At 42.8% G+C, this 17,144-nt stretch overlaps 1 protein-coding gene across 3 annotated transcripts in view; it reads right to left on the bottom strand.

Moving 5' to 3' along the window:
- Positions 1 to 1,933: 1,933 nt before the first annotated feature.
- Positions 1,934 to 17,144, bottom strand: part of apbb1ip (amyloid beta (A4) precursor protein-binding, family B, member 1 interacting protein) — a 49,064-nt gene continuing 33,853 nt past the window's right edge. For 2 of the 3 annotated variants that reach the window (XM_079489721.1, XM_079489720.1), the window contains exons 7-14: positions 15,787 to 15,908; positions 11,856 to 11,930; positions 11,160 to 11,303; positions 8,161 to 8,271; positions 4,892 to 4,990; positions 4,514 to 4,637; positions 4,038 to 4,099; positions 1,934 to 3,573 (exon numbers count right to left, since the gene is read on the bottom strand). In XM_079489721.1, coding sequence (XP_079345847.1) covers positions 2,581 to 3,573; positions 4,038 to 4,099; positions 4,514 to 4,637; positions 4,892 to 4,990; positions 8,161 to 8,271; positions 11,160 to 11,303; positions 11,856 to 11,930; positions 15,787 to 15,908 — 1,730 coding nt within the window. In that variant the 3' untranslated portion in view covers positions 1,934 to 2,580. The remainder of the gene's footprint in view (positions 3,574 to 4,037; positions 4,100 to 4,513; positions 4,638 to 4,891; positions 4,991 to 8,160; positions 8,272 to 11,159; positions 11,304 to 11,855; positions 11,931 to 15,786; positions 15,909 to 17,144) is intronic. The other variant, XR_013788493.1, reaches the window with a different exon arrangement.

Raw genomic sequence — 17,144 nt, 5'->3', positions numbered from 1 at the left:
TCAACCTGTGGCCCTGGGCCGTGACCCCCAGGGGGTCCCCACATGATATATTTTTATCAGCTTACAGCTGATAAAAGATCGGACTTTCTAGTCACGTGGTCTAGTGGCGAGGTTTTCCAATGGGAGACTAGCCCTATACGGGGCTCTATCTTGCCTTACCCCTTATCCCTAAACTTATTCGCCATATTTTACTATTTTAAAAACATTTTAAAATTGTTCAACTAGTCAATCTACATTGACACGTTGTGAGCTTGTAGATCGGCTATTTGTACTATTTAAAAATGTAGATCTGCTATTTTCACAAAAACATTTCTGTGGAACCAAGTCAAACCAAATGTAAAAACCTCAACTCCTACATTTCAAGTGCTTGCAGGGATTATATTGGTGGGTCGTGGCCTGAAAAGAAGAACCGCTGCCTTAGATTGTAACTGTAACTGGCATGTCGAGTGTTTGGTCTGCTCTATAACACCAAGGTCATGATGAGAAATCACAGACTCATAACACATCACTGTGTGAAACTGTGTGTAAGGCGGTTGTGTGTTTTATTCAGAATGGTTAATAACTTCACTATAAGCAGATGCACAGCATTTAGATTTTTTTTTTCTTTTTTTTTATCATTTCTTTGTTGGTGCATTATGTAAATCAAAACCAAAATAAAGAGCACATACACTGGAACCTGTCATATGGTAATGAATTTGTAATAGACTGAATTATTGTGCTTTTCTGTAGTTACGATTACACTTGTCACATACATAATAGGAATTTAACTTTTAGGCTTCGTAATGAAAAGATGCACAGGGCAGATATGACAAATACCGGTAACTGAAATATACCAAGAAATTACTGGCATTTTTATAAATGCTATACTAAGGTAAAGAAATCACACCCGTGTGAACTGAGTGGTGCAACTCCCCTCTCCCCAATAATTATTTGTGACAACCCTAGACAGTGATAGTGTCACAGATGTACTTTCCGCACAACAAGCAAAGAGCAGTGCAGCCTAGCTTTGTAGCCAATCCATCACACCTTTTAGTGGCAGCTGAGCTGAACGCTTGTTACTGTACATGTCCCAGAATTGTGTAACTAACATTGATTGGTTGTGAAATGGAACAGTGACACACGGTTGTGTCAACAGTGTCATCCCCCACCATGTGCTTTTAAACAGCCAATGGCTGACTGTTCAGCATGGTTCAAATGGGACCCAGTGCCTCCCTGCTTGGCACTCAGCATCAAGGGTTGGATTGTGGGTAAGTCACAGTGACCTACTGTACAGCATCACGTCCAGGGGGTATACTTGTACTTGTGTATCAAGCCTCAAGCTGCCTCACTGCACTCTACAGAAACTGGCCTCTATGGGCCACGCCCACATGGCTCGGCAAGGCTTACTAAGGGGTCATCGCCATGCTGGCTTTTCGTGGACATGTTTGTTAAAATATCTGTTTTGCCACGGACATACACAATGTACAATTCCCGGAAACACATAAAGAACTAGCCCTGAATGACCAGGGCTAGAACAGGTCTGTAACTCAGAGTGTACAATATTGTACACTCCATTTGGGGTAAGGGGGTCCTTGCAAATAAAACATTTGAGAACAACTATACTACTAGTTGGACTCCTAATATGCCATAGTGTCGTAGTAAATAAGTGTCATTATACATGTTCTGGAGAAAACCTGGGGACTAACATTCAGTATTAAATTGGGTCTTATGATCACAATAAGAACATCATTCATAATGGTGGGTAATTTTTTTTTTAATTTGCAACGGACAAGACCAAGTCTTTGTCACATAGACATGTATCTGTGTACGGACATATTGATGACCTACTTACGTACAGAATAACAAGCCCAGAGATGCTTAAATAAGTGCACATGGCAACAGTGTTATACCACAGGGCTTTTTTTTTTCACCAACATACTGCAGAAGAGGAGGAAGTATTTATTTTAGTACACTTACTTACAGTACTGTTTGTTAAGATTCAGACATTTAAAAATGTTGAGATTGAGAATTAAAGACGGTTAGGAAATATTCCAGGGGTCGATGGGTGGCTTTTTTCTTCTTACAGTTTATTTACAACCCTTCTTTCCACATAATATATACATCACCATAAGAACATATTCTTTCTCCAGTGTAAAAACATATTTTGAATGTAATTAACGAAATGCTACTATTCATTTGTTTGAAGGAAACACAAAATACAATACAACTACAGTATACCTGTAAAAACATCATTGTAATACGTAACAGCACTGCTTATAAACTCTGCCCCTGTACAAAAACGAACAAGCACTAGTTGCCTGTTTCAGCTGTGCTATGAAATAACTGGACTTTTTAACTGCTATTTCTGAAAAACGTGAACATTTATGCAAATCTTTGAATATATATTTGTTTTTAAAGCAAACATTTTCAACTCAAATATTTGCTTTTGGGGGGTCCCTGGAACAAAATATATTGAGATGTGGGTCTGAGGCCAAATGCATATAATTTTGGGTGGTCCATGACATGAAAAAGATTGAGCACCACTGATAATGTTTTTTTTCCCGAACTGAGTTCATCTGCCAGCTCCATGCTTAGGAGGAGCTACTGATCGCCACGTCTCTTCTGCATCTTCTTCATCAGTTCTGACATCATGTCCCCCCCTTCTCCTCCTCCAGCCCCTCCGGCTCCCCCGGTGGACAGCGACGGCGTAGTCCTCCTGGGTGGAGCGGGAGGCATCTTCCGCGAACCGCCGCCCGGCCTGGCGGGCGTCAGCCGGGGAGGCGGAGCGGCGGCCGGAGGTGGTGGGGGAGGAGGAGGCAGGGCCTCACCACCGTCGGGAGGCGGTGGTGGTGGTAAGAAGCCGGGGTCGGGTGGCGGAGGGGGCAGAGAGTGGTCGACCGTGACCACCCCGAAACCACCCGAGCTCATGGGCGGAGGAGGTGGCGGGAAGGAGTTCTTTGGCGGAGGTGGCGGGAAGGAATTCTTGGACACGGTTGGGGGCGGAGGGAAGGAGTTCTTTGGTGGACGTGGCGGGAAGGAATTCTTGGACACGGTTGGGGGCGGAGGGAAGGAGTTCTTTGGTGGAGGTGGCGGGAAGGAATTCTTGGACGTGGTTGGGGGCGGAGGGAAGGAGTCCCTGGATGGGGGTGGATGAGGGAAGGAGCTCTTCGCGGGTGGGGGCGGAGGGAAGGAGTCCCTGGATGGGGGTGGAGGAGGGAAGGAGGGTGAGGGTGGGGGTGGAGGGAAGGAGTTCACGGACGGCAGCAGCGAACCGAAGCCGCCGGTGGGGGGAGCAACTCGAGGCGGGGGAGGGAGGAAGTCGGGCGGGGAGTCGTCCGGGGCGTCGTCGTCGTCCGGGGGCGGCGGTGGTAGCCTGTCCACCGGTGGCGGAAGAGGGAAGTTTGATGGCAGGTGGTGTTGCCGAACGGACGCGGCCGGTGGCGGTGAGGTGCGCTTGGCGGCCAAGGGAGGTGGCGGCGGGGGCAGGGGGGTGGGGTCTGGAGGAGGTGGGGGCAGGGTCCCACTCGGAGGTGGAGGAGGAGGAGGAGGTGGAGGAGGTGGAGGTGGTGTGCCACCAGAGGCATCGCCCGAATCCTGAGTTGGATGTGAAATCAGAAGGTTACTCAATACATGTGTTAGGTTGATAGTATTTACTTTAACAATTTGTTTTCCATAGGTTTATAGATTGATATCTCTGCTGTCTGACAGAAAACAACTATGTCCAAAATAACTTTCAGGAAAAACGAAGAAACAAACAACAAAAAACACTTTTTTAAAACACTGCCTCATCAAAGTTGGTATGGCGACTGCAGATAATGTACTTGCATCTGTCCTTATATTATCTCATCACTTTACCCAAATACAGCTCAAGTGGAGTTAGGAGGTTTTTGACCATTTATGTGGAGATAGTTGCTTTGTCTTATTTTTTTTAAATAAAATAAAGTTGAAACATGGAGATAGTTGGGTTTCATGCCAGACAGCGACGTTTCTCTGCATTAATGTTACACAGTATGTCATTTTCATCTCTAATAATATTGATTGTGACTGGTAGTTTTTACCTTGGAGACAGGTCCTGGTTGGAGCTTGGGAGCGTGCCCGTTAGCCTGGCTTTCTGCTTTGGCTAGGAGACAGAGAAAAACAGAGACCACACACAAACAATCAATGTTAGCTTGCCTTGGACCACATCAGTGTGGTTCCCAAACCTTTTAGCTCAAGACCCCAAAGAGAAATTAGACGTTTGCCCGGCCGGGACCCCAACTATAGTGAAAATAGCAGTAGCGTTGTGAGCTTGTATATCTTGGGATTTTGGGAATTTGTTTTAATTCATGAAAATGTTTTATTTCTTTGGGGGAAGTTTTTCAATTTGTTTTTAAATAATTACAACAAAATGTTACTCGCGACCCATAAAAATCGATCCGCGACCCACAAATGGGTCCCGGAACCACTGTTTGGGAACCACTGAGTTAAACTGTCTGTTGTTGGGTTACGCTCGTGGAACAACAGATGGTGTGTAATTCAAACTGCAGTATATTACCTTTGATGGTGGCTGAAGTTGTGGACACATCAGAGCTAGGAGCACTGCGATTGGTCCATGCAGAGTTACACTCTGCAGCCTTCTTCTGGGCAACTTTATAATTGTCATACATAGCCACCCCATACTTGAAAATAGAGAGGAAAAAAAGAGCATTGTTAGATGTTATGCGATTTATGACTAATTGTAATGTTCTTGGTTTTTGTGTAGTGCAACTAAGAGATCTGTCAATTGAAATGTAAAGTCATATCAGAAATGGTACCAAAGTACACCACAGTTAGGGACTACCGGTATTCACGTTTTGAATAATCGTAAGACAATTTCAAAGTACTAGTAAATTTATGTGAGATCATGAATTCCCTGCTCTGGGTTCAGTGTCACCTTTGCTATTCGTATCCCGGTCACCCAGAGACCCAAGGTCCTGTTGTCATCACAGCACAGGTAATTGATGTACTTAGACTCCTTCTGGATCTGAGGATGCTGTTGTACACAAATTAGACAAAACATTAAATCGTAGCATGTTAACATTAGCTGCTTGAGGTTGCTGCCAGTTATGACCTGAGTTATGTGCTTGTGTCATGTCTAAATTTCATACAGTGTATGGATGGTTATTGTCAGAGTAGGGATGGTTATTGTCAGTTATGCTAACATGCTAGCATGGCTCTGAACTCTGAAGGCATTCAAGGCGAGCCATGTCAGCTGAAGCCATGAAAGGTGTAGCACCACACCTTTCATGGCTTCAGCTGACATGGCTCACCTTGAATGCCTATAGAGCCATGCTAGCACTTACACTCATAGGGACGGCTCCAGGGGGGGGGCAAGGGGGTGCTTTAGCCCCCTCTGGTGGAGGCTTAGCCCGTGACAGCCACGTGACAGCAAGATGCAACACTCACAATAGAAGAGAAGGCGGTAAGTAAAGGAATTATACAGCAACTCATATTTAATCAGTGAATCCATTTGATTAGAGAACATGTTAATGCCCTGACTGGGTTGTAACTAAACGATTTGAATGATTCTATTTCAGATGAGCCTGGAACTTATCTCAAGTACCACAAGAGGGCAGAATTGGTACAGAATCAGCTTGACTTGGGACACTACAAAATGTAAGAAAGGACCTCTACTGTATGTGCATGTGTCTGTCATTCCTTTTGTGTAGAACAGCCAAAAACACTACTGTTGCACATGAAGAGATTCAAAACTACACAACTTGACCTTCAGTCCTCTGGTTTCTGCCTTTGGGAGACAGTGATTCATTTTGCAGTGATTAATTATTATTATTATTATTATTATTATTATTATATTATTATTATTATTTTTTGTAGTAAATAATTGAGTAAAAGTACAAAAGTATTGGCATAAAAATGTACTCAATACTCATTATGCAGAATGTCAGATTTCATGTTTTCCAATGTATATTTTTTTGAAAATAGCAGATCTACAAGCTCACAATTGTAATAAAAAACTAGTAACTAAAAGTAATATACAAATACCTCAAAATTGTACTTAACTCTATCTCTACCGCTAGCTGTTAGCATGAACCCCAGTTCCAGGGGCCAGCATACACGTTCACTTTAAAAAGTCAGAGTTTGCCCGCCCCCTGCACACTGTCGCTACACACACTCTAGTATCATTGGAACACGCACACACTCTTTACCTCTCGTCAGAAGCGTATACATGGCGGTAGCGTCGCGGTACAAAGGCACAAATTAAATCTGAAATGTGGATGGCAGAAAATCCACCAAGGACAGCGATCCAAGAATCCGATTTATGGCGGTTTGAAAATCCTCCTTTCAACTGCTTTGCACTGTGAATATATTTGAAATCCCATAGTTGGAACGGTGGGGCGTTGCTATAGGAACCGGACCAACGTTAAAGGCTTCCGTAGGCATCAACCATTATATAGAGTAGACGGAGTGTACGTTGGGGTATGTATATATACGGACTGGGATATGACACCACCTAGCGCCGACATACGTATATACAGACTTGGGGGGAAAAAAGAGTTAAGTACAGTACTTACAGTAAGTAAATTTACTTGGTTATATTCCACCACTGATTAAAGGCTTCCAAAATGTCTGCTCTGAGAGTGTGAGGTCACCCCCCACCCACCTCCACCCCCGCCTGTGTGCCAAGACAGCACCTAGCAGACCTCGCTCCGTCGTCACCGCCTCGACGAGGGCTGTGTGTCTTTCAGTAGAAGGTGATTCAGTTTCCCTTGCCCCTTCTCTCTAAGCCCCCTTTGGCTTTGATCCTCAACACCTCCCAGAATAATGGCTACTCTATCTGCTGATTCTAGCGTTTTTCCCCAGGCAGCAGAGAAAGAGTGAAAAAAGAAAGATAGTTTCAGATCTCTCAAAGACTTAACCACCAGTCCACTACCCCTTTCTACACAATTCTTCTTTCTGTTTCATATCGGTCAGCATCTCTCAGCCTTAGAGGAAATTGTGATGATCTTAATAAAAAATGTCTTGTGGTCACAGCTCTGGTGATGAATGTGCAAGTATTTGGGACTTTAATTACAAGATTAAAGTTTCTTTTCCTTCACAAAGGTCTTTTATCACATTCCTTTTCTCTCATTTCTCTGTTCTGTTGATCCAGATAAATTGGTCATCTTTCACTTCCTCAAATGACATAAGCCGCGGCACTTCTCATTTCCAGTGAAGCAATACTGTAAGTAGCTTTGGTGCTGACCACGATGCAAGGGTGGTGGAATTTATACAATAAGATGGATCGTCGAAAGGGCCTTTCTGTGTTGAGTCTGCATGTTCTCCTCGTGTCCCCTAGGGTAGGTACCCTCACAAAAAAACGTGCAGAGCCATGAGGCCCATAGGGCAAGAGCCCCATCTCTTGTTTCTTTAGCGTGAGGCAGCTTTATGTACAAGTACACCCTCTGGACATGACGCTAGTATGTTGCAGGGTCTTACCCCAAATCTAACCATTGATGCTGAGCGCCAAGCAGGGTGCCATTGGGTCCCATTTGGTATGAGTGTGATTGAACGGAGATTGAACCCCTGAACCTCAGTCTATGCAAAAGTCCTTGCCTCAACCCACTGCCCGATGTCAAAACTGAGATGTTAATCATAATGTTTTAGCAATAAGTAAAACATTGTATTTACCAAACTGTGGGTCGTGTTGGGAATGATTCAATATTTATCTTTGTTTCAAATTTCAGATCTTTGAATACAGTAGTGCAAAACAAATATTTAACCACTTACAGTAACTTCTCTGTTTATCAATTATGGTATACCGTATATCATTAACTCACATACATAGATTATCACTTGGATTCCATAGAAGTCAGCATGTCTTCTATAGAAGTGTGTCCTACACCAAAAATGCTGCAATGTGTTGTAAGCTTGTAGATAGACTATTTTCGGTTATTATAACTTATTAGTCATTTCAGTGTTCCAGAAAACCATAATGATCTCGGATATTTCATATTAACCACAATAGTTAACGCCTCAATGTCCAATTTATTCAACAGGTTAGCTGTATGGCTACCAAAACATCATCGTTTTACATAATTATTGTGTTAAGTGTCTAGGACAGACGGCGCTAGGGTGTTGTCACTCCTTTCACGCTGTTTCACAAATCACATATTAGGACATGTTTCAGTTGTGAGTTGTGAGATTTTTTATCCATGAACTCACCTTCAGAACAAAGCAGAAGTCCGTCGGGGCCTTGTATTTGCTCTTGAATTCTTTTCCGTAGTAGACGTTCACGTTGTCAAATTGTACGAAGCAGACCAGGTCGCGAGAGGTCTGGAGGGGGAAAGAGGGCAAGTTGGTTCCAGGTCATCCTTCAGGCTTAAAAAAACACTCTTGACCTGCAGGCAGGAGATTTACTGCTAAGTTAACATACCACTTATTTGAAGTAAATATCTAGAGGCTGTAGATGTTGTCACATTGCAGCCATGTTGCTTCTAAGTAAATTGTACAATAGTGTTGATTTTGATAGCAATTTCTTTATTTCGTTTTAGTTATATTTTAGTCATCTGAAATGTTTGAGTTTTAGTTGACTAAATATTGTAAGGTTTTGTTGAGTAAAATGTATTTTGGCGAACCTTGATGTCGTCGTAGTGGCAGATTTTTCAATTGTCTGCATGCTTAAAATAGATCTATAGTCACACCGCGACGTGTTGTGAGCTTGTAGATCTGCTAATGAGTACTTTTACTGTTGGTACTTTAAGTACAATTTGATGCCAATACCTTTTATTCACGTACATTTTGAATACCGAACACAAGTACAGATATTTCTATATTTCTAGAATTTTCTACAATACTTATTATTGATAGCATTTTAGTATTTACTAAATGTAAAACATGATTACTTCTTCCATCACTGTTATAAAGTATAGACTACACAGTAAAAAAAAACTTCCAGACCCTCTCCTCAATGTTGACAGCTAGTGGACATAAGTCACATAAGTGATTATTTGCATTTTGAATTATTTAGTTTTGCTTCAAAGGGTCACTCTTCGGCCAAGTAGCAGCTCCAGTGGATGTATATTGAACAAACAGATCATGCTGTGTGTTGACATTAGCTTAAGACCTCGGGCAAGGGTCTTCAACAAGGGCTCCGGGACTCCTAGGGGCTGGTGTCCTCAGAGTTACTACAGGGATGTCGCCTAGGGGCCGGGGTCCTCAGAGTTACTACAGGGAGGTCGCCTAGGGGCCGGGGTCCTCAGAGTTACTACAGGAGGTCGCCTAGGGGCCTTGGGGCCGGGGTCCTCAGAGTTACTACAGGGACGTCGCCTAGGGGCCAGGGTCCTCAGAGTTACTACAGGAGGTCGCCTAGGGGCCTTGGGGCCGGGGTCCTCAGAGTTACTACAGGAGGTCGCCTAGGGGCCTTGGGGCCGGGGTCCTCAGAGTTACTACAGGGACGTCGCCTATGGGCCGGGGTCCTCAGAGTTACTACAGGGAGGTCGCCTAGGGGCCTATGGGCCGGGGTCCTCAGAGTTACTACAGGGAGGTCGCCTAGGGGCCTATGGGCCGGGGTCCTCAGAGTTACTACAGGGAGGTCGCCTAGGGGCCTATGGGCCGGGGTCCTCAGAGTTACTACAGGGAGGTCGCCTAGGGGCCTATGGGCCGGGGTCCTCAGAGTTACTACAGGGAGGTCGCCTAGGGGCCTATGGGCCGGGGTCCTCAGAGTTACTACAGGGAGGTCGCCTAGGGGCCTATGGGCCGGGGTCCTCAGAGTTACTACAGGGAGGTCGCCAAACCTTTGTGTGATTGGAAGTAACCCTTCGAACCGAGAATCCCTATTCTAAGGTGAACATCTATTTTATACATCTTCAATTTCCGGCAAAGACGGAAAAAAGAGCAGCTAGACCAAGTACAGAGTCAGCGGTCACGTACACCAAGTATTGATGGTTTAAAGTCAATAATAATCATAATATAGCTGCAAGCAGCAATAAGACGGGGCCAAGCAATAAGAAAAATCACATCCGTGTGAACTGAGCGGCGCAGGCTGCTCAACAACACCGCTGGCTGGCTACAGTTAGTTATAGTTATAGTGCTCGGTGTGAATGGCCCTTTTAGGCTGCTCAACAGTGCCACTTTAGGTCACCCAGCGGTATTGCAGCTGTTCATACTCCAAACAGACCCGCTCATTGTGCGTATTGCACAATAAGTGGTAAATACATTGTATATATAAATAGTCTTATATCGCTGCTTTCAGCTATATTTTCTTTTTACAAATGTCTATGTACAAAGTGACAGCTGTGTTCCGCATGAGTCAATGAACATGTGTAAACAAGTTCCATGGCTTTTGGCCAAACGAGGCATGAGTTATGCCTGTTCAAAGTTTTCATTTTCAAACAATTGCTATATTGCCCCACTTTGGCCAATTGGAGTAAGACTGGTTTCAGCGCTATTTGGCATGACCATGACCCTCTACCATATTTCATAAAACTGCAATTTTCATTGGCTCATAAAACCCTTTTCACTTAAAAAATGTACTCCAGACTTTTTGTCGATATTGGTCCAAATTTGTGTGTAGATATTTTCGTGAATTTTGATCAAAGATCCCAGCAGGAGATCGATTTGAACTGTTTTTCATATAATTCAAAATGGTGGGAGATACTTAAGGTCAGAGGTCAAAAGTTGTTCGGCATGAGGAAACACATGTGTATCGAAGTTTTATTGCTGACGATCAAACTGTTCATGACGCTATGCCTGTTCAAAGTTTTCATTTTCAATTGAGTGCTATAGCGCCACCCTTTGGTCAATGGTCGTGGGCTTCGCGTCCTCACCGTTTGGCATAGCCCTCTACCATATTGTCAAGTTTCCCGAAAACTGACTGCACGGTTAAGCCAGAACTATTTTTGGCAGGAAGGAGTAGAAGAAGTCAGTCAGGCTTGGCCCCTTAAAAAGATGCCTTTACACAACACTGATGATAGTGGTGTCAAACAAGTCTATGAAGCTACCTATGAAATCTATGAAAAGGTTTAATCTGCAACACAGTTTTATACAATATGTAGTATCGCTAGATATTGTACAAGTCCCTGCTTCATCTCTTTCTCAGCTAAGGGGTCCTTGGCTTGAAAAAACATCGAAGACCCCTGACCTCCTAGGGGGCATTAACTGTTTGTATGTGCTTTTGTCTGGGTTTTTTGCCACAGCCTTCTTTGACCTGTGACTTTGCTGACCTTGCTCTTCCCTTTGGGTACGTAATAAATTCCAGAAGCTCTCAGCAGGAACAGCCGCTGTTTCCACGACTTCTTGCCGTCCTCTTTGACGTACAGTGCCCCCTCCAGGTCTGGCACGATGATGGACGTCCCACAGAAGTTCTCCTGTGAGGAGACATGATATGTTTGATTAGATTTTTTGTTTTGCACTCTGATGCTGCGTTCACACTGGCAGTTGCAAAGGAAAAGCACTCAATTGTTTTACTTAAGTAAAAGTATCAATACGGCAATGTAGAACTACTCTGTTACAAGTAAATGTCCAGGGGGAAAAATTAGTAAAAGTACAAAAGTAAAAGTACACATTGTGCAGAATATCCCATTTCAAATTGATACAAATATTTTGAAAATGGCAGATCTACAAGCACACAATTCTTTCAAATGGCAGAAGTGGCTGAAGTGGTATGTTTGGTAAGTAATAACCCAAATATACAAAGTAACTAAGTAACTCAAGTTTTCGAATAAATGTAGTGGAGTAAAAGTAAAATATCTGGATCCGAGATGTAGTGGAGTAGAAGTAAAAGTATTGGAAATTGGAAAGTACTTAAGTAAATGTACTTTCCACCACTGCAGTCTACCATTCGCGTGCGTGCGTGTGTGCGTGCGTGCGTGCGTGCGTGCGTGCGTGCGTGCGTGTGTGCGTGTGTGCATGTTTTGTACCTCTATTAGCAACTGCTTGTCTCTTTCTTTCATCTCCGGTACAGTGTTCTTATCCTTATCCCACAGATAAAAGTTCTGCAGCCAAAAGGGAAAACAAAAAGATGATGTCTTTGCAACGACGCCAACATTAACACGAAATCCACCGACACTAATGACCGTCCTAATGTGTTCAGATTACTTTAGACTTGATATCATACGCCGGTGGCCGTTGTTTGGACTGTGGCGAGAGACCGGGGGAATTCAGTTTTTTTTTTTTTTTTTTTTTTTATTGAAGTTTACAGGCAAAAGCCTAGGGGCCTATGTTGGTGGCATTAAGTCACAAACTATGAAAATAAATAAAAACGGGAATCGAGTAAGAACAGAACAGCCTTCACATGTAGTAATTCAGTCAATTATATAAAAAGAAACATTAGGTCAAACCAAGTGTCTGACACAATAAAATAAGATCCGAGGTCTATTGTTTCCATACACAGCAAGCCAAATTACGTCATGATGACGTCCTCCAGTGACTCTGGTGATGTTCAGGACTAGGCCAGATCACTGCCCATATGGGGATGATCTTTACGTAATTTCCTGGACGTCTTCACCAGTTGAAATAATATAGCTTATTCTGGGCCAGATCTGACTAGTTATGATATGACTTAAGTTGATCGGGCCTCGATCAGACTCTCTCTGATTCATCCAGGGACGTCCGTCTTAGTGGGTAAAATTTATGTTGGTTGAAATCAGGTGATATTCTGGGCCAGTCTGACTAGTCTTGGTTTGACTTGATCTGGCCCCAATCGAGACGTCACTGATTCGTCCAGGTCCTGACCGTGCTTGCTGGGTATAAAGGGTACAAAAACAAATAATGAAGAGACTACGCTGCTGAACACCCCAAGCCCCACCCAGATAAAATAAATATTTTTCTCCCCTTCATATCCCAATTTGGGGGGATTCTGTTTTGATAGCTTTTGTCAGAAGTTGGGGTGGTGAATGGATAGCACAGATTCAAGTTCTCAGTCGCCATGAATGATTTCAGTCATTTTCAGTCATCTTCTCTGGAAGCATGAAATAAATAGCTGATCTTCATTTTCGATTATTATTTTAAGATTAGAGCATTTGAAGTAGCAATATGTTCAGAAGCATCTTCCATAACATCTTAATAGTCTGGCATATTTCATATAAAAGCATTGATTGATTGATTGAAATATTTAACAGTTTGCAGAATTACAGTACATTTCAAGCACAAACTCAATACAAAGACTGTTAACTGTGAGTGGACGACCCAATTAAGCATTACACTTGTTTACAAGAGGGTCCACCATCTGGGTTAAAGCAAAGCAAAGGTTAAAGCTTCAATCTGGGTTTTACTGATTTCTTCACCTGGAAGTATGCATACTTCCAGGTAAAGAAATCAGTAAATTATGATGTTTTCGTAATATTGTTCCTGCTGTTCTACATGTAGAACAGCAGGAACAATATTATGAAAACATCATAATTTTACATATTGTGCTAATTGTTAAGGGAACAGCGCTAGTGTGGGGAGCTTGCTGTTTCACAAATCACATTAAGACCTGGCCATATAAACATTTTACTTGTGAGATAAAATTGTGCTTACAATTTTACTTTTTTCGTGCTATCCCTCGGATAGGGGTTAGGGGACATATAAGGTAGCTCTATCTTCTGTTGCCCCTGACATATGTGGGCTCTGGGCTGTGACATCACAAACAGCAGGAATATCGGAGCACTTGTTTGAGCCAGAAAACCCCAGACCACAGAAAATCTAGTTCAGGTTTTAGGGTGCAATTGAGCTAAAAAAAAGCTTTAAGCTTATATGTCCATGATGTAGTGAAAATGACACATTTCTCCATATAGGCTCCAAAGCCATGCTATCTCTCCCTGCCAACCAGACAGACACCATTAATCACTTCAAGGATTGGTAATTTGGTCTGCTAGATCAACAAAACCTGGCCAAGAACTTGGTGTCTCTCCCCTAATAGTGCGGTTTAGTTTGATAGAGTGCAGTGAAGAAATTAGAGGCCATCATTTGTACCGATTAAAAAGGCCATAACTCATAATTCAGTCAAGGGTGAAAATAGCCACATTGCTCTGGGCTGACAACTAATGAGGAGAGATTTGGCTAAACAGAAGGAGTCCAAGACAAATTAACTGGCCAGCGTTGAACACTTGAGATGTCACGAGCAGACCACCTGTGATCTGTGTAGTACACTGTTTCCCAAACAGTGGGTCGTGACCTTAGAGTATATATGAATAGAGACGTCACCCGAGTTCTCCTCCCATCCACTTGCGTTAAGTTGCTCAAAAGCGCATGAGGCGATTTCACTCCTCCTTCCGGGTAGGAACAGAGTGCATTCTGGGATTGATTGGGCCAAACACATGAACGCGCTGCCATTGTACTGAAACCGCGTTCACGTGTCATCATGAACGTGCGCAATGATAGTCAACGGACCAGCGTGTTCATGTGTTTGGCCCAGGCTGCAATACCAGATTTGGCCACTATGTCCATTGCGCCTCAGGGTTTCCTCCGGGTGACGTCTCTATTCATATATACTCTAAGGTCGTGACCCATTTGTGGGTTGCGGATACATTTTTATGAGTCCCTTTAACTTTTGTTTCCCACATTCTGTTTTGTTTTTAATAAGTGAATTAAAAACAAATTCAATGATTTTCTTTCAGTAATTTCATGAAGAAATAAAAGAAAAATCCAAGAAATTCCATAAATTAGAACACAAATGTTTGAGAAGTAGTGGAAATAGCCGATCTAAAAGCTCACAACGTGGCGCCAAGTGACGCGTTGTGAGCTTGTAGATCTGCTGTTTTCACTAGTTTGGGTCCCGGGGAGACATTAATGTCTCTTTGGGGTCACGGGCTAAAAAGTTTGGGAACACTAGTATACTGTATGTGAAGGGCAAAATAAAACCCTCCTCCCATGGGTCACCTTAACCACTTAAACCCCTATGGTTGACCGGAGTTCCTCAGGGCTCTATACTAGTGTGTTTTCTGTTCGTGGGGAAAGCTCTTGCTGAAAATAGCCGATCGACAAGCTCACAATATCGTATCGCGATGCCTTGTGAGCTTTTAGGCCTGCGATTTTCGCAATTTAAAATATATAATTATAATGTGTAAAAGTGAAATTGTGTATTTTATTATTATTATTATTCTGTCTGACCATAATGACATGCCCGAAATACGGACACGACAAAGTTAATGCGGTTAGCACATTTCTTTCCAACCACTCCACAGTCATTCTCACTTCACTACAATCACTTTCTGTCTACTTGTGTTTCAGAGGCGGGCTGTGGATATCTCGAAAATGCCATCTGCCAAGTAGGTCTCCAAAACATCTATTTTGTTTTATTTATTTTCCATCACACGGGCCAATTTGGAACAGAATAATGCCAGGCTTTCCTCCAAGGTGGAAAGTCTGGTGACGCGAGGTAAGGGTTTCACAGTAGCGTTTTAAATGCGGAAGTCTTGCCATCCCAGATTTGACAGCTTCATTGTTCTACCACGGTTCTGGGGACTTGGTTGCGTGTTTATTGATACAACCGCTCTTCTAGGGAGAAACGCTGTGATTGGTTAGTAGTCACTGGGAACACTGGGACTGTTCTCGTTTCTTTTGCAACTATGTCTAAACCTTAACCCTAACCTCAGTAAAACTATGCCTAACCCTAACCTCAGTAAAACTATACCTTAAACTAACTCAGTAAATCTATGCCTGCCGGGGGGCCAGTCAGACACACCGGTAAGGCGGGTTTATCCTATGACATCGTTGGGATCCATAACGTGACTTAGTTCAACGTACAGGAAGCCATTGGCGACCGCCAATAGGGAGAAAGTGAGAAAGTGACGACTAGTTTCAGCGTCTGTTTATGGACAGCTTTTGCCAGGCTGTAAAAAAGTGCTTGAAGTAAGGGGGTGATGTTACCTGAGGGTTTTTGAAAACGGCATATCTGTCTTCTCTCTCCTGGAAGAAGACTTTGTTTTGGCTGTCTCTGGTCCATGCTGAGAGGTGCTCTACCAGGGTCTCGTGATCCTCGAACCCCCGCTCTGCCAGCAAAAGCAAACAAAGCTAATCTATTATTCTGTCAGCCATGAAAATAACTCCTCTCTCAACACCGGTCAAATAATGATATCAAGACTCTGGCTTTGCGAGATAAAAAATAATAATAAAAGACACCAGTTTACTTGTTCAACATGAGTTTTCATTAGAGTGTGGTTTTGTCCTATCACACTAAAGTCCACAGTATGATATTATTTAAAGGAGCATACAGATTCTTTAAAATTATTCTATCCCCAGCATCATAATGGTGGTTTAACCAAAACCTGAACCCTGTTTCCCAGCTCTCAGCCTCCCCCCTCCCCCGCTGTCCATTTAGTTTTGCACTATTCTTAAAACAAACACTTTTTCACAGTGGCCGCCAGCTGGTCTGGATATATTTAATTCACCCAAAGCTCGGTTTAAAATACATCTCACAGCCACACACAATTGTCCATTTTATAGCCCCAGACCATGATGCCGAATTTAGAAAGAGTTCAATAAAGCGCCACCCGAACCGCTCATTTGCTGGAATGACTTTATATGGCATTAAAACATGAAAACACATTAAAGTGCACTCTCTCACTTCCCCCTTCCCGCTGTGCCCGCCCGCCCACACACACTTACTACGCCATGTAAAGTACATGTACTCAAGTACTGTACTTAAGTACAATGTTTGTTAAGGAATATTTTTTTACTTTACTGGAGTGTTTTCAATTTTCGATACTTTTACTTTCCTTTTACTTTACTTCCACTACATCCCAAAGGCACTTTTAGTTTTACTCCACTAGCTATAACTATTTGAAAACTGTATTAGTTACTTTGTAGATTTTGATTATTACAGCTGCTGTTAATGTATGTGCTGTAATACAGCATAAACATTAACCACTTCAGCCCTATAATACTGATCTACAAGCTCACAATGCGTCACTTTGCAACGCGGTGTGAGCTTGTAGATCTGCTATTTTTTATTATTACATATTGTATACATTTGAAAACTTGTGAAATAGAGGGTATGCACATGCATAGAGTGAATGGAAAATCGAGTGGCAAAATTAGTTTAATGTCGTTTATCGTCATTTAATGCAATCAAATTCAACTTTTCTGTTCGGATGAATGGGCTGTCAGGGCCAGAAAGTAGTTCCTGCATAACTTCCGGGTTTGATGATGATGTCACACACATACCCTCTATTGTACTTTTACTCAAGTCAATTCTGAATTCAGGACGTTTACTTGTAACTTGTATA

Source organism: Electrona antarctica (assembly GCF_951216825.1).
Source record: "Electrona antarctica genome assembly, chromosome: 20".
In the NCBI taxonomy this organism is placed as follows: Eukaryota; Metazoa; Chordata; class Actinopteri; order Myctophiformes; family Myctophidae; genus Electrona; species Electrona antarctica.
The sequence above is the reverse complement of the archived record's forward strand: the minus strand, read 5'-3'. Positions and strand labels throughout refer to the sequence as shown.